Genomic DNA, 22,216 nt, shown 5'->3' with positions numbered 1-22,216 from the left:
AGGACCATTAAGTGTCTTGTCTTTGCCTTTTTCCGTATTAATTAAAGGTGTTTGTGAGACACTTTCATTTTCATACATGTCTTTTTCTGAATTCTTATCATGAACTATTTATTAAGATTTCATATATACACACACATAGCAATTTTCAGGTTTTAAAATGAGGGTCAACGACTTGTTTTCAAATAAATGTGCCAAACTAACCTAAAATAGTTATTGGATTTAAGATCTAAATTTAGGACTTCTATTTTAAAATCTTAAAAACAAAACAAAACAACCCAAAGCCAAGAAAACCACTGCATTTCAGTCTGTTTTTCTGGCCATAGAAAACAGGCTCCAGCAGGTGGGGCTAGAAATCTATACATGATTCTTGTTTTAGAGCATCACACACTCTGATGGAACACTTGTCTGAAAAAAGTTTATTTTTATGCACATTCTATTACTGAAAAACATTAGTGCATTACAGCAATGTTGCTTCTATATTACTAAGGGAAAAAATGCATGTTTTTCCTGTTATGTACAGATTATAGGTGAAGGTTATTAAACACACATACATTTTATATTACTAATAAAATGCTTTGGCTTTTAAGCTTTTTAGCTTTTTTTATTGGCAAGTTTTAATTTTTTTATTTAAAAAGTTTTATTTAAACATGTCTAACATACAATATTATACTAACTTCAGGTGTAACACCATAGTCATCAACATTTATAAAATTATGAACGCTTCACGAATTTGCGTGTCATCCTTGCGTTCCAATTTTAGTATACAGGCTGCGGAAGTGCGCACAGCTTCTAAACTTTTTGACTACTACCTATGGTGAGAAATCCTTTCATATACACAGCACACATATACATATGTGCACACATACCCGTAACTGATACAAAGCTTCCCAAAACTTTTACCATGAGTAAGGCATGCTAATACTTTCTATTCTATTTCATTGAAAGAAAAAATGGTTAACAACCCACCAATTACATTGCCAGTACACTGTGGTGATCATCTGACAACCACCTGAGGGCATTTCAGCACTGTCCCTCTCATGCCAGGCCCCACGCTGCTCAGAGCAGTGGTTCTTACGCTCCAGCATTCTCTTGAAGGGCAGGCCACGCCAAGCAGCAGCACTGTCACTGCCATAAGTGCTGAGCCAGTCGGACAGGGGCTGAATAGCTCAGTAGGTTATGATCTCTGCTGATGAGACCAGGTAGAGTTGGCTCTGCTATAGAGGGCGACTAACCTCATTCGTCAGTTCCAAGTGCATGCTGTGTGGCGGAGGAGAGTCCCAGATCAGGAGGATGCATGGGGAACGAGACCAAGCACACCTACTTTCTGGAACAAAGTAGAGTCCTTTCCTGTCTCAGTCTAGAGGGACAGAAAGGACTATAGCACCACGAAGGATTCGCCAGCCTCATGACACCCACGTGGAGATGGAGTGGCCCTCCATCAGGGGCAGATGAAAGCCCATCTCAGCCCCAGGGATAGAGTATCTAGTCACATCTCAAGACTGTCCACCTATGAAACCATTTTAGAAATGCTTTTAGAAATGTAACATTATTTCTATTATTTCCCTGTGCTTTTAGAAAGTGGTTTAGAAAGTGAACACTGGTTTAGAAAGTGAACTCTGTTTCTGTTTTTCTAACACCCTACATGAAGTCACGTCTATTATGTTACATAATCTCTCCTATATAAGGATCCAGGAAATAAATGACTCCTTAAATTTGGTGATGGGGATAGTTATTTTTTGTAAGACATTTTTATGTTTTTCTTTTTTTCTCCTGTCAGACGACAAGAAATATACAACTCAGGATTTCCTCCTTTCTTTAATCAGAACTAAATGTTCAACTAAATGAGTTATATCATACCTGATAACATTTATTTCTCTGTTCATGGCCATTATTTGTTCTATTGTAAAAGTAATGCTTTTATTGTCTCATTTGAAATTGCATTAAATTTTGAAAATCTACTTAGAATCCTTTCCTGGAAGCAGAAAAAAAAAATCCTGAAGAATAATAAATGGAATTCAGAAAAACTGCTTCCAAGTCTAAGGACAGCCCAGAGAAATAATGCCTCTTTGATAGTTTACAGTCGACAATGACAAAAAAAGTGACATCTCTGACCTTAACGGCATCTTCATAAGAAGCCTGATTATGCTCTGTGCTGCTAGAATTAAAAAAGAAAAAAGGGAGTCGATCTTCCTCTTTTCTGTATTTGCCATGAATTTAGGTTTTTACACTTAATTTCATCTCAGTCACTTAGGTACTGAATTTCCCGAACTATCACAAAGCTAAACAATGTAATCGAAAAGTCAGGAGCGAAGAAGAAGAAATGATGAGAGCAGTTCATGCAAAACGTTTAGATCCTTTATATCTGGGTTCAGAGAATTTACAAAAAACTAGAATCAAAAAAAAAAAAAAATCATTAATCAACTCCTTACTTCATAACCTGGGGATCAGTAGTGACAGTCTATACACCTTTTCAAAGGAAGTCAACTGCACAGTAACAAACAAAACAACACGACACACAACCAGATGAGACGTGCTCTGGGTCTACTTCTCAGAACCACGATTTTTAGACAGACATTCTCATCTGTTTTCCGATAGATTCGGCGGCCCCAACAAGTTTTAAATAGTCTACATTCCTATTTTTAAGATCGAGGACTACAGACAAATCCTTCTGCTTCTTTTCCATCCTTTCCAACTTAATAAACATTTATTAAGTATAAGGCACAGTTCCAGGTATTATGCAAGATACAAGGGTCAACGAAAGGCTTGACCCTGACCCTGAATATTTATCATTTAGAGAGGAAATGTGATTATAGCTGAGAAATTCTCACAAACCTTTTAATATTGAGTAAAAATACCCTATTTGACCTTCAAAGGATAAAAATGCAGAAACCTTGCTGCCTTTCGCCATGTCACTTCAGCACCCCACGCCACGCAGCTACCATCCGCTAATGAACGCTTACCTGTCTGCATAGCTACCAAAAAAAAATCATCTTTTAATTTAATAAAGAATTTCTGCAGTTTGAATTTTTTTAAATGGCTATTTTTTTATAGTACCATTCCTAGACTAGATTTACTACCAGTTTTCTTTCTCAAAGAAGGCCAATAACTAACTCTTTCATAAATTATATTTTTATATTTAACAGTCTATATTTTGTCTTTCTATGTATCACTAATTCTCGAAATTAAGATCTGATTCCCTTTGGACATGACATGTTTTACTAATAGGCTACACAGATCTTGATTAAAAAAAATATGCTGAACTGGTCACCAGTTCTCTAACGCTTGCAGTAAAGCTGTGGTGGAGCATACACTGTCATAGAAAGTGAACAATTATTACAGAACGGCCCTGCCACACAATTTTACCTCATTCGCAGACAGAAGGGGAAGGTTGGTCCTGGATGGCTGCCTGGTCCTCGATGCTTTCAGTGGTCTCTTGATCTGTGGAAAGTCCTGTTTAGGAACAAGCGTTTCTGTTGACGTCGATGAGTAATGCCTCTCTAATATCTTTACAAACCACTTAGGACCTAATAGATTTGGTCTGTGAGTCACTTTCCGGTGAGCACCCAGGGACTTCTTGCTTGGAAAGGGCGCGTTTTCATCTTGGCAATACGCAGTGTTTAATGCATAGAATATGCTTGCATTTGATATGCTCTGGTTCATGTCCAGAATCTGGGACTTATTCGAACCACCAGCTGCTCTATCAGGAAAGAACAAATCCAAGTTCTGGCTTCTTGCCAGGGTGCTGCACATTGTACTCTCAAATGCCTTAAGAGATTTTACTGTCTGATGAACAAGTTTTTGGCAGTGACATGCTTTTGACAAAATACAGTGAGATCCGGCCAGGGCTCTGAGAAGTCTGGCTGACATTTCCACATCCCAAACTAAAAAAAGAAAAAAAAAAAAATCAAAGTCAAGTTTTTCTTAAAAATGTTTAAAACATACATACACACACGTTATATATAACACATATTTTCCTAGGTAATAGGCATACTTCTGTAAAAATTTTGCAAAACAGATACATCTTTACCTATGTCGAGTAAAAAAATAATAATAAAAAAAATAAATACAAGTATTTCTATTACTTTCCCTTTAGTCAACCTTTGGCCGCCTCTCTGGAAGATTATAAGATTATAAAGCTATTGACTAAGACTTCAAAAAAGAAAAAAGAGTGATAAGATCTCTTCATTTATTTCATTAGCATATTAACTATTAAAAAATCTGTACTTACAAATTCCCTTATTCAAAACTTATTGTCTTTACAATGAGATAAGCATGAGATAGATAAGGCCAGGGAAGCTTCCATGCAACAACAGTGCTCCTGCAGCCAGGGTGCCAATGGTATCCTGGGGGCAGACATTTTCAACTGCTCATTATAACTCAGTGGAAAAGGCCCTAGGCCCTACCAAAGGCCTGTAGGTATAAAGAAACGCCTGGAGCTTGCCTAATTTTACATTAAGAGTCAGGAAAGGCTCTCAGAAAGATTTAAGCTGCTACTTGAATAGAAAGGTGCTTTTCAGGTTGGGGGTGGGCGTGGCTGGTGGAGGTGGGGTACAGGATGTCAGACACATGCACGCACTCCAAAGGAAACAGATTGTATAAGTAATTTCCTCCCTTATTTATAGTATAAAATATTTGTTCTTTAAAAGTAAGCCTATAGTAAGCAATTAATAATAAATAATTCTTTTAAAAAATAACGTTAGGTGCTGGAGATACAGGTAGGAATCAATGATTTCAGAATTCACAGTCCAGCAGGGGAAACAGACAATAATGCGACAGGCACTAAAATAGGGGTATGTCCAAATTGCTACGGGGCGCAGAGAAGGAAGCACCTGGGGTGAGGGGTGGGTGGGACACATTCAAAGGGGTGACATTTGAACTGGGTCTCAGAAGGGCAGAGGATCAGCAAATCAAACACTCCAGGTACACAGTGCTGTTTACCTGACAAAAAACGTGCAGCTTCAAGGCAGGCAGGAGTAAACTGCTTAAGGGATCAGGATAGAAAAGGAGCCAGGGGTCAGATCACAAAAGATCCCGAAGAGTTTCTTAGGTAGGAGGAAGCCAGAGCTTTCCAGCATGAGACTCACATGGTCAAAGGTATGTTTAAGAAACGTATCTTTGATAATGACATAGAGGAGGAACTGAGAGACCAAGACATTACTTACTGAGAACCTTCTACCGCAAAGCACTCTGCTTCACCTCACAATAATCCTAGAAGGCATTTTACAGGTCAAGAAACTGAGGCTTAGGCTGTGAGCAAGTTTGCAGAGATGTAATTAAAACCTAGGCTGTTCCAATTCCAAAATCACTTGTACCTACTGCACTCCATCACCTCCCTTTAGAAGAGGACGAGGATGAGTCACAGCAGCATTGAGGCAGAACCTGCTGCTTTCAAGATATCTTCAAAAGTTGGAATTCTATGTTTAGTGCCATATGAGAGTTATCATAGTTCACCTTTTACTGGTACTATTTAAAGATCTAATTATAAAACATTTTAGAAATCTGTGTACGAAGACCTGGATTCTTCCATACTATTCTAGGAAATTCTTACCTCCCAACTCTAAAGACTGCCTTCACACAGAGGCTATGTGTAACACCAGGGTTCAAAGCGACAGGATGGGACAAGCAAAGTTAATAGCTATTGGACAAACAAGAAGTGTGTTTTTTATTTTTGCTGAGAAAGACATGTCGCATTTAAGGTACCCAACACAAAAAATACTCAGGCTTTGTTAAAAATTGGCACACATCTTAGGAAAATGAAATTTTAATTGTACCAAGTAAATTTAAGGATAAAAAGTACTGGATTTTTAATTCCCTTAACAGCTTTATGTAACGTTTTAGCATTGGATTCAGATGCTCCTCCATGTTATCCTTGTTTAATTCTTGATGGTCTCCATTCCCATGCAGACTGGTAGAGGGCATGACTTTTACAATCCCTGACCCCAAATTCCCTGACCTATCTTGTCTTCCATCCTTCCTCAGCCACTCAACTCTCAGGCTCATATGCTCCGAGCTGTGTGGTAGCCACTAGGCACATGTGGCTACTGAGCACTTGTAATGTGGCTCAATAAAATAAGAGAAACTTTCTCTTGTATGTTGAATTTTACACTGAATACAAAAAAGTAAAATATCTCAATAATTTTTACATTGATTACTTGTTGAAAAAAAAATGTTTAGACATACTGGGATAAAGTAAAATTAATTTCATCCATTTATTTTTACTTTAAAAGCATCTAGAAAACTTGTTCCACATGTGGCTTGCCTTGTGCTTCTATTGGACAGTGCTGCTCTAGACTGTGTCATTACTAATAACTGCACTCTCATTTTCTCAATTTCAAGCATCCTACTCTCCAAACATCACTTCTGCTTTTCAGTTCACTTGTTACTTAATTCCAGCAATTCCTCAAATCCAAAAGGACCTACAACTCAACGATCTCACCACCTTTTTAAAAAAGAATTATTATTATTTATGCCTAAAGCACCTAGTCGTTCTAGGTGGTCTCCCATCCAAGTACTAACCAAGCCCCACCCTGCTTAAGCTTCCGAGATCAGACACTGGGCTTGTTCAGGGTGGCATGGTCATAGACCATGGACCGTGGCTCCACTGGGGCGCGAACCCAGGACCTTCTGCATGTAAAGCAGACGTGCTAACCGCTACACTATGGAACCACGTCACCACCTTTTCACCGTCCCTTACTCCCCACTTCACTTCCTCCACACCCAGTTTATAGTCCATGGCCTACCATTATAATCTCTCTCCCACACCTCAAATCCCTTGCACCCTTCACTCTGCCACTTACATGACATAACCTCAATCTCAATTAAAAATAATTCACCTAATTTGTGTGGCTGGAGACAGCCAACCAACCAGGCCATCTGGTTTTACTTTAAAATCATGACTACTCATTTCGTGTGGGCTTTTCTGCTGCTCAATAATCTTAACTGTGTTTCCTTATCATATTCTACTCTACTCTCTCCTCAGACCTTCAATGCCTCCTCCTCTTCCACTCTCAATAATGATCTTGCTTCCACAAGCTCTCTGCCATCAACCACCTGCCCACCTATTGCTTCTGTGCCTGTATACTTTATCTTCCCTTCTGCTATTTGAGATGAATTGCCCCTGGCTCCATTTAGAGCCAGGTCCCCCATCTGCATACTGAATCTCATCCGTTCCTGCCTACAGAAAGAATGATTAAACTCTACTGCCCTCCTTCCATGCTATTTATATTTCCCTCTTTACTGATGAATTCTTATTAGCGAACAACTATGCTTTAATTTCTCTCATCTTATAAAAACAAGTCTCCCCTGACTCCATTTTCCCTTCACTACATCTTTTCTCGAAGCTCTCTTCCTTTTAAGGTTTTATTTACTGTCTCCAACTCCTCTGATTTTTCTCAAACACACTCCTATCAGACTTTCATCCCTACCACTTTACAAAAACCGTCTTGTCAAGGCCACCAATGAATGACCTCTACATTTCTAAGTCCAATGGTCACTTCTCAGTCTTTGTTTTACCTGACTTAGCAACATCTGACACAGTTGATCACCCCACCCTCCTGGAAGCATCTTCTGCCCTTGGCTTCCAGGAGACCACAATGGTCACTTACCTATCACATTGGTTGTCCTTTCGGTCTCTTTCGCTGGTTTCTCATCCCCTCAAGAATGGAAATGAGCAAAGGCTCAGTATTTGGGCTACTTTTCTATTCTCAGCTCTTAGTGATCTCACCCAATCTCGTGGTCTTATATACAATCAATGAATATTAAATATTTATCTCTAAACCAGTCATTTGCATAAAAATGTAACATGCTCAAATCTCAGCTTCTGAAATCTTCCCAGTCTCTCCCATTCATGAAATAGCAATTACATCCTTATCTTTGCTAAAGTTAAAGACCTAGCCTGCCTTGACTCTTTACTTTGATCTCCATACCCATTCTGTCAGCAAATCCCACTTAGCTTTATTAGGGCTATTTCTTACCAGCAACACTATTACCACTCCAGTTCAAGTTGCTATCTTTCCCAAAGATTATTCTAATAGACCCTATTGGTCTCCCTGCTTCTATTCATGGCCTCCTACAGACTCTTCGCAACACAGCAACCAAAGTGAGCCTTTGAAAACTTAAGTTGGATCATATTCTTCCAATGTACAAAATGACAATGGCATATTTCACTTGAAATATTCAAGGCCAGAGACCTTAAAATGGCTTGTGTGGCCCTGCATTCTCTGGCCCTTTATCACGACTCTGACATCTTCTGCAGCTCTACCCCTTGCTCATTTTGCTCCAGCTGCTCTGGCCTCTGGATCTTTGCACTTACTGTCCCTTTTGCTCTTCTCCCAGGTATCTGTAAGCCTCATTCCTTCACCTTCTTCAGATCTTTGCTCAAATGTCTCCTACCCAGTGAAGTCTTCCCCAATCGCTTTGTTTTAAATGCACAACCAGCACTCACTCTGTCTTCCTCCCTTTGTACTGCTTCATTGCGTTTAAAATCACTTGCATACCTTGTATTTTTAATTTATTGATTCACACAACAAATATGAACTGAGTTCCTATCATGTGGTAGACAATGTCCTACTTGCTGAAAATACAGAAAAATAAAATAGACGACAATCTCTATCTTTTGAACCTTACATCACATTGGAGTGACAGACAAAAAACATGGTAAAGCAGCAAAATATATATTAGTGACAATGTTAAGAGGAAAAAAGAGAAGAGGAACGGATAGATTTGTCTCTCTCCCCTGTAGAATGGAATCTTCTTGAGAACTGAGATTTCGTCTTTTGCTCATGCTGTTCTCCTGGAACCACAGTGCCCAGCACACAGTAGGTAGTCAACTCACATTTTGTGAATGAAATACAAAGCGGCTATTCATTTCTTGGGTATATTTCCTACTGAGAAAACGGTTATCAGCTGGGCTGCAAATCAATGGGTAAGTAGCGCTTATCTTCGGGAACACACCTTCCAATTCCTTAAGCTCAAAGTTATTTGTCTTTGCAGTTACTGCTATGCACTGGTTCAAAAAAAGAGTTCAATAAGTTTGTGGACTGGGTGCTTTTTTTAGTCCCAGATAAGGCGACCAAAGATCACTGTCAGAGGCAGGGGGCCATAGCAGTATCGGTGAAGGCTGTGACGCGAGACGTTCAGGAAGGCTGGGAGCAAAGGCGGGGGACCGCTGTGCAGGACCATATAAGCTGCTAGGGAAAGGCAGTGCACTAACCTCTACGCGGGAAGAGAACAAGAACGCGCCTGGCTGCAAGGAAGAGACAGACACCGCTGCAGGATCCCGCTTCCCGCAGCCACTCCGCTACTGCACTGGCGCCCCGCCCACCGCTCGGCACGGCGCAGGCGCACAGAACTCCGGACCGGGCTGAGCGCCGGCCGCCCTGGCCACGTGACTACCCGACCACGTGACCACCGACCACGTGACCCGCGGCCGCCGCGACCTTTTCCGCTCCTTAGTCTCTGGGATCTCCCGGTCCCTCCTTGCTTCCGCTTCCCTCCCGCTTCCTTATTCGCTTCTCTCGTCGCCCTCCGCTATCCCCGCCTTCGTCCCCGGAAGATCTCCGTATCCTGGAGCGGGCATTGTTTGTCTCTTCTACGGGCAACAAATAAAGTTTCTTTATTCAAAAGCTTTTTTTTAACCCTGGTACGTCCGTTTCTCAGCTCCTCCTCCGCGCGGGCACCGCCTCTCTTCCTGCGGCGGGTGAGATCCAAGCGTTGGCGCGGGGAACACGGAGGTGATGGCGGAGCCTCCGGCGTCTCTCTCCGGCCAGGACGTAGGGTTGGTGTCGCTCTCTTCGCCCGGTCCCTCCGCTCCTTTTCTTCCTCCCCACTTTCGTGGAAAGCCGGGCCTCGCCGGGAAGCTGTTGGTATCCAGTAGGGAATCCACGACGGGCTGGCGGGCAGGAAGAAGCCCGCTCCCCGCCGACCGCGAGTTCAGTCCCGCCGTCGGGCACCGCTTCCAGGGGACGCTTCCTCTGTGTCGCTGACTCGCGTGGAGGCGGGGGCGAGCCAGCCCCGGGGCATGAGTCCGCTCGCTGCGGCCGCTCGCCCGGCTCCAGACTCGGATCGGCCTTGCAGAACCTTCCTTGCGGTGATTCGTGGCCTCTTCCTGACTCCACACGACCGGACTTCGAATCCCAGCTGATAGTCTCCAGTTATCCCACCTCTCTTCAGTGATTTTTCAGGCGTTTTAATAGGCTTATATTAATTTGTGTTGGGCAGTTAACTTGTCTTTAAAGTGATTTTTTTTTTTTACTCCCGCATGATTGCCTTGAGAGTTTATGCCTCTTCTGCCCCGCAGAGGCCTGTACACCCTTTCAGGGCGTTGCAGAGCACATGGCTTTAATGTTTTAGTAAACGCACTTTTGGGGGATTAAAATTCTCTGTAAAAGTTAGGAGTCTCAGATCTATCGAGAAATGTGTTTCTACTGTTGGTCATATTAATTCATAGTCTCGCTATTTAAAAAATATATGTAGCCGTTTGCTGTTTGGGCGTCGTTACATATTCTAGATAAAGCTGTAGAACACCGTAAAAAATGCATTTGTATATATCGAATGGCCAGATTTGTATTTGAGATATGTCCTTTCTCCAAAATATTGCAAAACACAAGAACACTTAGAAGGAAATGACCTTACTGGGAGTAGATTGAGGCCAGAGTGCTAACCAGTGATCCAGAGTTATAGCAGGCACTCGGCTGCGCAAAAACAGGAAATGTGTCCTTAAAGTTTGAACGGACGGCTGGCTTCTCTAGCCTCACTTTATTCCTGGTCTGGGCGGAAATTTAGTAGCTGGAAAAAGTAATACATACTTTCCAATGAAGTAAAATCTTCAAGGGATTGTCACTTTTTGCATCTGCTGCCTTGGAAAATTGTGTCAATTTAATATTCGTTCTCTTCAAGGATTTAGTAGTGATTTTTAAAAGTTAAATTCTGATCAAAGTAGTTCCTACACATATTAAAACCTAATCACTAGGTTACTCCAAGCACCACAGAATCAGTGTTTTTGCAATTTTCTAGCTTTGTAGTTTTACATCCATCATTTGAAGAAATCTCTTGAAGAAATACTCAGGGTATAATACAGTATTTAAAGAAAATACAGTAAGATATTTGAGTTTTTAGAAGTGTGACAATCTCAGTTATAGTAGGTGGTTGGGAAGAAGTATTTTCAAAATTATTGTGTCAGCTTTCTTTGTTTTTACTTTATCTCTGATGAGTTGAAGATATAAATGATCAGCCAGGTTCTGCACTCTCAATTTAAAAACTGCACTGAATTTCACCACTTACTAAAGTCTTTTTCTAACTGAATCTTGTATTTCCTTAAAAAACTACCAATAAAATGATAATTTGTACATTTTGGTTCTTGTTTAAAATCAAGGCTAGCTTTGATTTTTTTAAATGCAAGTATATTCAAGTTTTTCTTATCTCCAGCTTTTGTTGACAATTCTAGAAACTCTTTTTTTGGTTGGAAGCACAAGATGGTAACATGCCTTAATTTTGTTTAAGGACAGAAGGTGGAAGGAGTCATGCGGGTAAGAAAAGGCAGCAGGATAAGAAAGCCTTTGAAAAGAATTAAAATTGGCTAAGAGGAAAGAAAGAAGCAGGTCCATAAGTATCTTTTATTCTTTATTCTTTTACTAGTACATTAGAATGAGTCTTCCAGGCAGTTTTACATCCACGGCCTCATTCATCTTTCTAAGTAGTGAAGTCACTTAGTAATTAACCTGGAAGGAGAGCCTGTTTGATTTCTAGGGAAATTTCTTTTTCTGACCTATCACATTGTTAAACTAGTTTCTGATAAGTAAAAGGAATGGAATGGGAAAGAAGAATGATTAAACAGACTTCAGGGAACAATCTGGAATTGAGGCACAAAAGACTACTTAGTATCCATGACTTACCAGAGAAATTTTCAGATTTTCCTATGTCTTAGTATAGTAGCCAGACAATGCTGGTTTTTCTTATAATGGTTGTATAAAAAGAAATTTTAATTTAAATAAGGTGATCCGGAAATGGAAAGATGACCAATCTTCTAGGATTAATGTTACTAAGTAATATACTGTGTATGTTACTTTTCTAGATCATTTGCTTATCTTACAATTAAAGACCGAATACCACAAATCTTAACTAAGGCTATTGATACATTACATCGACATAAAAGTGAATTTTTTGAGAAACATGGAGAGGTAAGAAATGTGTTGAACTTTAATTTTTTTTGTTAACTCTAACAGAAGCTGTTTTTCCTCTGTGATAATGGTCATTTCACCTAGAGATAATGAAAGGACTTCGGTTAATAAGATGAAACTTGGAAAAAAAAAAGAATAGTAAGGCAGGATAATGTTGATATGAGACCTCTGTGTGCTTTGGTTTTCAATTAAGAATTCTAAATTTAAATGTTTATAATAGTTTGTGAAGACAAAATGTAGTTTTGAAATATAGTAATTTTTTCTTTCTTAAGTTTAGGTACATAAAAATGTGCTACCCTAGAAGAATTACTTATATATATATGTATGTATAAACTATATGTACAAATTAATTATATATAGATTTTTCATGTATTTTTGTATATAAAGGTTTCTTCTATATTTCTGCAGAAAGGTATGGAAGCTGAAAAGAAAGCTATTTCTCTTCTTTCTAAATTACGGAATGAATTGCAAACAGATAAGCCAATTATCCCCTTGGTTGAGAAGTTTGCAGATACTGACATATGGAATCAGTACCTAGAACATCAGCAGAGTCTCCTCAGTGAAAGCGATGGGAAACCAAGGTGGTTCTACTCGCCGTGGTTGTTTGTGGAATGCTACATGTATCGTAGAATTCATGAAGCAGTTATCCAGAGGTAGGTGTATAACTGTCAGATAAATGTTTAGATAATTTATGCTTTTTTCGAAGTTATAAAATGGTAAGTTTAAAAATAAAAACCAGTGAAACCCTGCATTTAGTTCAGCAGATATTAATAGCAGTCTTGGACATTGTTGCAAATGTTATTGCTATAATAGATTCTTGGCAGTTATAATCCACTTTCCTGGAATAGACATAAGGTTGCATATCTGAAATGGAAACTAATTTAAAATTCTTAAAAAGACTCACTTTTCTTCTAGAGTAAAACATTGTACATATTGGGCAAAAAAAAATGTTAATGTGAAATAATTACATAAAAATCAACATAGGACAAAGTAAGCATATATTTTGTTTTAAATACATAACATATCAATTAATTTGGAGTAAATCAACAAAATAGTGAATCACTGCATTGGTTGATGCACTATCTTAATCTTTAGCCCAGTGTTTTAATGGCCAGATTAGAAAAAGACTCAAAGGTAAACACATGTTCTAAATAATTTTTATAAGCTAGTTTACACTAATATTTTCTAAAAAAAATTCTCATTTATAGAGCAGAAGAAAATGTAATGCGGATCATTTTTTAGCTTACAGATTACAAAAATACAGGTTTGTTGAATAAGAGGAATCCTTTGGTTTCTGTTCCTAAACGTAGCATAGGATAATTTAAAGCAATCAAACCAACACTAATAGTAAAACAAAATTGGGAAACATGCATAAATTTGAGTCTATTCATGAGCTTTTCCTGTCTTAATCTTTATAAATTATTTAAAGTCACAGTTTGTTGTTTTTGCAGAATAAGTATGTTTTAGGACTTCTGCTCTAAAAGCAAAATACAGTATGTATTTAAAATCTAGCACACTGCCTGCCACACAGAAGGCACCCAAGCAAAAGACTACTGCTAATACTAGGAGCTGTCACATGTTGAATACCAGCTACGTTCCAGTTACTTTGCAACTCGGAGAAGTGTAGGTACTGGTTTCCATTTTACAGTATTTGAGCCTGGTCTGTGTAAAGTAGATTAGAGCCCGCATCAGACTACCTTTTTCTAAGTGGTAGATTTGGATATCTGTCAGGAGCTAATGTTAACCTGAGATTCTGGGTGATGGTTTCATAATTTTGGAACACATATGCAGTATTAGCCAAAGCTGCCCAATTGTTGAAAGACCAGGTAGCACCCTGAAAAGGTTTGGTGGAGTTTGGAAGTTAGAAAGGTAAAAGGAATGTTTCTGAGTTTGATTTTAGAGGTAGATCAGGTTCACAGAATAAAAAAACCTAGGGCAGAAGTTCACAAACCTGACTACACATTTATAACCCAGTTGGGGAGGTTTTTTTCGTTGTTAGCTTGCGGATTTTGAAAGAAATACTGATGATTTAATTTGTGGTGGGGCCTGGGTAGACTGCAGGGAAGGTTCTGCACAGCTTAGGTTGATCACCACTGGTCCAGGAATAGCTTATTAAAAGGGATAGAGGCAAAACTTGGGAGCTCTAAGTCTCAGGATGGAGACTATTATTCAGCCGTAGATGTAGAAATCTCTACAGGTAACCTTTGTGGCAGATATTCGAAGGTCTGAGGATTTGTATTATATTGTACCAGAACTCAGGTTTTAGGTCAGTATCAAAAAGAACCATCCTACAGCAGAACTAGCACTGAAGTAGTTTTCAGAATTTGTCAGAGTTCTTGTAGGTGGAATTCCTGTTCTGGGTCAGTGACAGCTTTACAGTGACCAAAGAAGGATTTTTTAAAAAGCTTTTCGTAGGATCTCAATACACACACAAGCTTTAAAACATGATTATGTTGACTTTATTGAAGTATAATATATGTACATAACAGCGCACAGATATTAAGTGTTCAGCAATCTTTACTAGAACACTCTTGTGTCCCTAGTTGCCCAGATCAAGAAGCAGACCCTTACCAGGACCCCAGAAGCCCCCCGTGGGTCCCGTTCCAGTCACTACCATCACCACCCCTTCAGGAAAACCACAGTCTGCATCAGTTTTGCTTGATTTTAAACTTCATTTAAAGTAAATTATATGGGATGTGGTTTTGTGTCTGGCTTCTTTCACTATTATGTTGATGAGATTCATCCATACTGTTTACATATAGTTGTAAATTGTTTTTATTGCTGTCTAGTATTGCATTTTATGAGAATATTACACTCTGTTTACCTATTCTATTGTTAATGGATATTTGAGTGGTTTCCAGTTTGGGGTTATTATGAAGAGAGCTGCCACAAACATTCAAACACATGTATATAGTAAACGTACGTGTGTGTTTATTTCTAGGAGTGAACCACTGGGTCGTAGTATATGCACATACATACAGCTTTAGAGATTCTAAAATAGCAAACATTTTAAAATCAGAAATCACACATAGTTGTGTGAGTTTACCCTCTTAAATACAACAGGCTCATTCTTAATATGAAGTGTGACTTTAATGAATGATTTGTTAATAAAACACTAGAACAAAACTTATTCTGTAAAGGGCCAGATAGTAAATATTTTAGGCTGTGGGGGCCACAAAGTCTTTGTCAAAGCTACTCAGCTCTGTCACAGCAGTGCAAAAGCAGCCCTGGATGGCACATAAATGAATGAATCTGGTGATATTCCAAGAACACTTCATTTATGGATACTTAAGTTTTAATTTTATATGTCACGAAATATCCTTTTGATTGTTTTTAACCATTAAAAAATGTAGAAACTGTTCTTAGCTTGCAGGTCATACAAAACACGGGTGGGCCAGTTGGGTCTGCAAGCTTTAGTGTGCCGACCCCTACACTTGAACCTCTGCTACCAAAAACTTTTTATCCTTTTAAGTCTCTGTGAGAGACTGATTAATTTCAGCAATGCTGCCATTGCTAAAAACACCTTTTAATTCTTTGTAACTTCTTTCAGAGCCAGTTTACAAGCCTCAGAAAGAATATTAGTCTCATTATTTTTTAGTCACTCCTCATTTTTGATCAAAAGTGTTTTAGTCCATTTGATTGACATACCTCATTCTAATGAAATTGCTCTGAGTGACTTTTGGCTGTTTCCAAAAAGAAATTAACTCCGAAGGATGAAGATATGCTATCACTGACAAGACATCTAACAATGTGCCATAGGTTCTGAAGACAATTCCATAAGAGGAATTCCAAAAGTGCTTTGAGCAATGGCAGCATCCTTGGGATAAGGGTGTAGTTCTCAAGGTGACTGGTTGGAAGGAGGCAGCAATCCTTTGGATGTATAAATTATGGTATGTTTTTGGTTTTGTTTTTTAAATCAATCCTATTGACTCCATCATATCATTTTTACTCTAAGGTGGATGACCCATGTAAAAAAGTAGCTAATTTAGAAGATCAGATAATCTGAATGTCTTTTACATTTGAATCTGTAAAGGTTATCATGTCAGCATATATCTTCTTAGTTATAGTTTCCTTAGGCCAGTATTGATGTTGTTTGAGATCTCCTTGGGCAGCATGAAGATGTTTCCATGACACGTACATAGCTGTGGGTCAGAGTCACCTTGGGAATAAAGGTTGCCAAAAAAAATCTACACATAAATGATCAAAATTCATCATTATAATAAAATTTACATTAGTATTATCTGATTTATCTCAAGTAGTCATTGGTTTCCCATAATACTCTGTGTTTGGCTTGATTTGTGATTACTAAAGCAGTTGTCTTGAAATTTTGTTTCTTTTTTCTTCTTTGTCCTGGAAACCTTACTGGATAAATAGTTATGGCCATAGTCACAAATTATTTAGTACTTCCAGTAAAATATTTGATTAGAGACTTTGACAGCTAATTAAAATGAGTTTGGGGGACTTATTTTGTGTAATTTGATTTATTTTGTGTACTTTGATTATTATTTTGTGTAACTTGATCTGTGTTATATCCAGCGTCTATTACCAGTAATTTTTGAAACCGAGTACTACTATTCTTTTTCATTAAGGAATTGTAATTACCCAAATATTTCGGAGTTACATAAACGTTTCACTTATGTTTTTCTCCTACTTTAGTCCACCCATCGATGACTTTGATGTATTTAAAGAATCAAAAGAACAAAACTTCTTTGAGTCACAGGAATCTATCATTGCTCTAGGTACTCACCTACAAGAGTTGCTGAAAACTATTGAAGATCTAGATGAAAATAATCTGAAAAATGAGTTTTTTAAACTTCTTCAGGTAAATGTGATAATCTCTGAAGTGTATTTGTTTACTTAAACAGTTTAAAAAAATTGGCACACATTTAACAACAAAGCGTGTATATATACAGTCTTTTTTAGTTATAATTGACCAGTTTTTAAAAATCATTTTAGTAATAGTGTTATTCAGGAGATGAAAATCCACTTAATTTCTGAAAATGGTTTTGAAATCTCTTCTACTCCACCTGGACGCGATTTTAGTGGCACAGATTTTAGTGGCTTCATAGCTTCTGTTATCCTTGAGAGAATACTTCGCAGTCATTTGGTCGGCCCAGCCTGACTTGGGCTTGAATGCTGGTTTTGTTGCTTATTTGTGGTTGTACATGAGACAAGTTATTTAATTGCTCTGAGCTTTAGTTTCCTCATCTGTTAAATGAAGATGATATTGTATATCTCGTAATTTGGTGTGAGAGTTAAACTAGATTCATTCATTTGAGTATTGAGTCTGGAACACAGCAGGCGGAGACTTGGGTGGGCATTGGCCTATTTAATATGGTTCTACTACATTCTTCCATCTATATAGTACTAATTTTAGTTTTCCATTTTCATTCAAAACATTCTTAAATTTATATAACTAGATTCGGAACTATTTGAAAATGTATAGTTTTACACAGCAGTATCTTCAGCCCTCACTTCCCAGGAAAAGTTAGAAATAGTTCCAGAAAGAATCGTTAGAAAGTGTTGTGAAGAGAAATAAAGCAGGGAAGGGGAACTAGGAATGTTGGTGGAGGGGGGAGGGGCTGTGTGTTAAGTGGGCTGCCAGGGAAGGACTAGTGACTTGGGAACAGACCTGAAGCAGGTGAAGGAGCGGGTCACGTGCATGTCTGGGGTGGAGCTTTCTTGCGAGGCCTGAGTTGGGAGCCCGCCAAGAGTGTGAAAAACTGTACGGGGATTCTGTAGGAAATGAGGACGGGTGAGAGGGGCTGGAACTGCCACAGCAGGCCTGGTCGTCGAAGATAAGGACTTGGGTTTGATTCCCAAAATGAGATGGGAAGCTGTTAGAGAGTTTAGATCAGCGGCTTAATATCAAGTGATGTATTTCAAGGATTACTTCTGAAAACAGACTGAAGAGGCCCCAGAGTAGAGGTTGGGGGGGGGTGTCTGTTTTTCAAATGACTCAGGTGAGTGACAACTCGACCAAATTAATAGTGTAAGAGTAAAAGGTAAAAAACTTCATATTTTACCTTTTTATACAGCATCATGTAAACATCATCTTTGCATTACTAGGCAAAGTGTTGTTTAATGGACATGTTATATTAAGAGTTTTGTAGAAATCAACTTTATGAATACTGTTAGCAATCCCTCCCTATGTAATAGTTTTTGTTGGTAATTCAAAAGAAGGGTAAATGTCTTGTACCTTTTCTTTTTCAGATTTCATTGTGGGGAAATAAGTGCGATCTATCTCTGTCAAGTGGGAATACCATTTCTCAGAAGACCAATATAATAAATTCCTTGGAACACTTCAGACCTTTCATTTTAGTGAATGACATGGAACATCTTTGGTCATTGCTTAGCAATCGCAAGAAAACAAGAGGAAAAGGCACTGTTAGTAGAGTGGATATCGTTCTGGATAATTCTGGTTTTGAACTTGTTACAGATCTTATATTAGCTGACTTCTTGTTGTCTTCTAAGCTGGCTACTGAGGTTCATTTTTATGGAAAAACTATTCCATGGTTTGTTTCTGATACCACTATACATGATTTTAACTGGCTAATTGAACAAGTAAAACATTCTAATCATAAGCACTTGTCCAAGTGTGGGGTTGACTGGGAAAACTATATTAAAATGGGCAGATGGGTTTACCATGATCATATTTTTTGGACACTCCCTCATGAATTCTGTGCAATGTCTCAGGTTGCTCCTGACTTATATGCTGAACTACAGAAAGCACATTTAATTTTATTCAAGGGTGATTTGAATTATAGGAAGTTGACAGGCGACAGAAAATGGGAGTTTACCATTCCATTCCATCAGGCTTTGAACGGCTTTCATCCTGCCCCTCTCTGCAGCATACGAACATTAAAAGCTGAGATTCAGGTTGGTCTGCAGCCTGGACAAGGTGAGCAGCTCACAGCTTCCGATCCCAACTGGCTGACTACTGGGAAATATGGAGTCTTTCAGTTTGATGGTCCGCTTTGACCTGGTTCAAGAGCTCTAAGTTGTGTAGAAAGATCTGACGGGCAGTTTTCATCTTCAAAACAGCAGTATGAATTTAGTCACTCGACTGCTCTGTATTAGCTCTGGGAAGCTTGGCTTCTCGGTGCTATTACACATACTCAGGATGCTTTTCCTTTGAACATCTCGACTCCCTACTTTGGTTCAGGGATAGATGGATTAAACTAGTTACAGATATTTACATATATGTTGGAATCTTAGTAACTTATTTCAAGTTAAATGCATAATTTCAAGTGATTTTTATGAACTTATAACTAAGCAGAAAGCAAAATATAAGTTAACTTTTAATATTATGCTGCATGCTATTTAATCTAGGAAGCATGGAATTTTATTAAACTTGATTTTGGGCCTTGGAAATAAGGGCTCTGAAAATGTATATCTTAAATATGCTTTGTAAAGAGAGGCATTTCTTACAACTGTGATATTTGAAAGCGCGAAAGTAAAACTTACCTCAATAAGTTAATTCTAAATTTTGTTCTTAAATTTTACTTCATGGCTTGTTTTATTTGCATGCATTTGCATTTTGATTGACCTGTGGAATGGATGGTGGGAAACAAAATTAGAATGAAAGAAATTGTATTTGAAGGAAGATATAATATCTTTAACATTCTATTTATGATATCTATAGTTAACTAAAATATTAGTATATTTTAACAAGTGTTTTAAATGAACAGATTTTTAGATCGCTCTGCAGTTTTAAAATGCTTTACGAAAGGTTCTTGTGCATCGAATTTGGAGTACTACCAATGAATTGATTCATTTTCTACATTCTTACATATTTATTGATGATTGCCAGATAATATAAACTACATTTCAGGTCAGTTTGTTTTGAAACTGAAATTGGAAATAAACCTGGAAATGTTTTCTTGCACTAGAAAAATAAAATGAATTGTATTGAAAGTCACATTGGTTTTATTTTCCAATGGGGGAAAGTTAAGGGAAGATTTAAAATGAGGTGTATATAATGAAGAAACTCATAATGTGTATTATAGCTGTTGCCAAAACAGTTCTTAAATTATGTTACTTAAAGTTATAATGTATGCCTTTGTTTAATGTTTAAAAAACATTTTAGTGTAATGTTTATATAAAGCTGCACATTTTAAATTTACTTGATCTGCATGTGTTCCTGTTTTAAACATTTAAGTTACTTAAGTACTGAGCATATTCAAATTATTTGTAGATACTTCACATAAGTTAAAACACGGTTGTATATTTGTGTTGACTTTCTAGCCACAGTGTGAGCTCAAGTGTAATATATTACATTTTCCAAAGCACTAGATTTTTTCTGTTTTTACCATATTTTAAGAAAATGAAATTAGGATGTATGAGGGAGTAGTTCACTCTTCCTACAAAAAAAGAGCGAGAAGCAAACTAGAACGAGCAAGAAAGGTGGCACTGTGTGAGGGGATATCAGGGGGACATTTAAAAAAAATGCTTAGCAGAGGGAGGGCCCATCTGTAGCTTTTCCAGTTAACTTTTCTGAGATTTGATCCACCTATAATTCATTATCTAAAGTGTACGGTATTTTAGTATATTCACAGGATTGCGAAGCCATTACCAAATCTAATTTCAGAACATTTATATCACCCCGAAAAGAATCGTTTACCATTAACAGCCGTTCCCCATGCCCCTCTCAGCATTTGGCAGCCAGGAAACTACTTTCTGTCTCTGCTTTTGCCTATTTGGACATTTCATATATAAATAGAATCACAAAATAGTTGGTCTTTTGTGACTAGCTTCCTTTCAAGGGTCATCAGATGCTGTATGCATCAGTACTTTATTTCTTTTTATTGCTGAATCATACTCCGTTGTCTAGGTATGGAGGTACATATTCATCAGTGGATGGGCATTTGGACCGTTTCACTTTTTGACTTACGAATAATGCTGCGAGCCTTCATGTATAAATTTCGTGTATGCTTTCAGCTCTTGGGAATATACTGAGGAGTGAAAGTGCTGGATCACATGGCAGCTGGATTTAATGTTTTGAGGAACTGCCAAACTTCTCCAAAGTGTTTGTGCTGTTTTACATTCCCACCAACACTGTATGAAGGCTCCAGTTTCCCCACACGCTGTTCTCCTTGGCATCGCCCGTGGTTTTGATTACAGCCGTGCGCCTGGGTGCGAAGTGGTTTCATTGCTGTTTGGATTTGCGGTTCCCTAGGGAGGAATGGTGTTGAGCATATTTTCATGTGCTTATTGGCTGTTTGTACATCTTTTTTTGGAGATGGGTCTAATTCCTTTGCCCATTTCAAATTAGGTTATCTATTATTGAGTTGTAAGAGTTTTTATGTATTCTACATACAAGCCTCCTCAGATAATATTTGCTAGTATTTTCTCCCATTCTGTAGGTCGTCTTTTCACTTTCTGGATGGTATCATTTGCTGTGCAAAAGTTTTAGATTTGGATGGTCTTTCTCTTTTTTTTTCTTTTGTTGCAAAACATTGGCTTTTGAACTGCTTCTTAACATCCCTTAAGAGCCAACAAAGAGGGACCGAGACACCCAATAGACAGAGCTCTGCGTGCAGCTCTTTCCCCCTCTTTCCCCTACTTGTTTCCACCCCAGCCAAGTTGGCCTTTGTGCCTTTGGCATAGGTGCAGAGAAGCATGGCAGGGAAGCTGAGGCTCTGGGGTCCGCTGGGGGTAGGCTTTCCACTGAAGAGCTGAGTGATCTCGGTAACTTCTCCAAAATAGCATCTGCAGTTTTTTCAACTGCTGATATATGTTAAGTACGAAGTAACTCCCAGATAAAGCAGCTCATAAATTTCATGTAATACATTTTTATCAAGACATAGACCCACTACCTTAGGCGTATTATGATGGAAATATGGATGAAGGGCAGGTAAATAGGTGGAAGATGGTGGTTTATACTCCATAGGTTTATGCTACTTTTTGATTGAACAAACAGATGGATAATATTTGTTGGGATTCAGCCTTTAAAAAAAAAATTGCAGTATTTCGTGTCAAAATACAGTAATGCTTTTGAACCTTTTAAAAGCCAGAACCCATGTTGTTCATCTTCAAGG

The 22,216-nt window shown here is 38.3% G+C and overlaps 2 protein-coding genes across 9 annotated transcripts in view; one reads left to right on the top strand and one right to left on the bottom strand.

Moving 5' to 3' along the window:
• The window catches only part of RMND1 (required for meiotic nuclear division 1 homolog), a 38,095-nt gene extending 28,738 nt beyond the window's left edge, over positions 1-9,357 (bottom strand). For 2 of the 3 annotated variants that reach the window (XR_001517225.2, XM_006915766.3), the window contains exons 1-2: positions 9,212-9,357; positions 3,364-3,881 (exon numbers count right to left, since the gene is read on the bottom strand). Coding sequence is in view for 2 of the 3 variants with exons in the window: in XM_006915766.3 (XP_006915828.1) it covers positions 3,364-3,867 (504 nt within the window). In the remaining variant the exon portion in view is untranslated. The other variant, XM_025049473.1, reaches the window with a different exon arrangement.
• Positions 9,358-9,487: 130 nt separating this feature from the next.
• Positions 9,488-20,301, top strand: ARMT1 (acidic residue methyltransferase 1). 6 transcript variants are annotated; one of them, XM_015592382.2, is made up of 6 exons: positions 9,686-9,775; positions 11,505-11,525; positions 12,071-12,176; positions 12,564-12,829; positions 16,833-16,998; positions 18,390-20,301. In XM_015592382.2, the coding sequence occupies exons 1-6, from the start codon at positions 9,735-9,737 to the stop codon at positions 19,155-19,157; spliced, it is 1,368 nt and encodes a 455-aa protein (XP_015447868.1). In that variant the 5' UTR covers positions 9,686-9,734; the 3' UTR covers positions 19,158-20,301. The 6 variants fall into 6 exon arrangements, with proteins under 6 accessions (XP_015447872.1, XP_006915826.1, XP_015447870.1 ...); XM_015592383.2 differs by having other exon boundaries at positions 9,691-9,775; positions 12,585-12,829; XM_015592386.2 differs by lacking the exons at positions 9,686-9,775; positions 11,505-11,525 and adding an exon at positions 9,488-9,640 and having other exon boundaries at positions 12,585-12,829.
• Positions 20,302-22,216: the final 1,915 nt, after the last annotated feature.

The sequence above is a fragment of the Pteropus alecto genome, unplaced genomic scaffold, assembly GCF_000325575.1.
Source record: "Pteropus alecto unplaced genomic scaffold, ASM32557v1 scaffold176, whole genome shotgun sequence".
NCBI lineage: Eukaryota > Metazoa > Chordata > Mammalia > Chiroptera > Pteropodidae > Pteropus > Pteropus alecto.
This window is presented reverse-complemented; position numbering and strand designations above follow the sequence as displayed.

Excerpts from the sequence above, each read along its gene's own strand:
- ARMT1 (XM_015592382.2), top strand. The coding sequence starts at position 9,735 with ATGGCGGAGCCTCCGGCGTCTCTCTCCGGCCAGGACGTAGG. Across the intron at positions 12,830-16,832 it reads CATGAAGCAGTTATCCAGAG|TCCACCCATCGATGACTTTG; the intron begins GTAGGTGTATAA and ends CTCCTACTTTAG. Across the intron at positions 16,999-18,389 it reads AGTTTTTTAAACTTCTTCAG|ATTTCATTGTGGGGAAATAA; the intron begins GTAAATGTGATA and ends TTTCTTTTTCAG.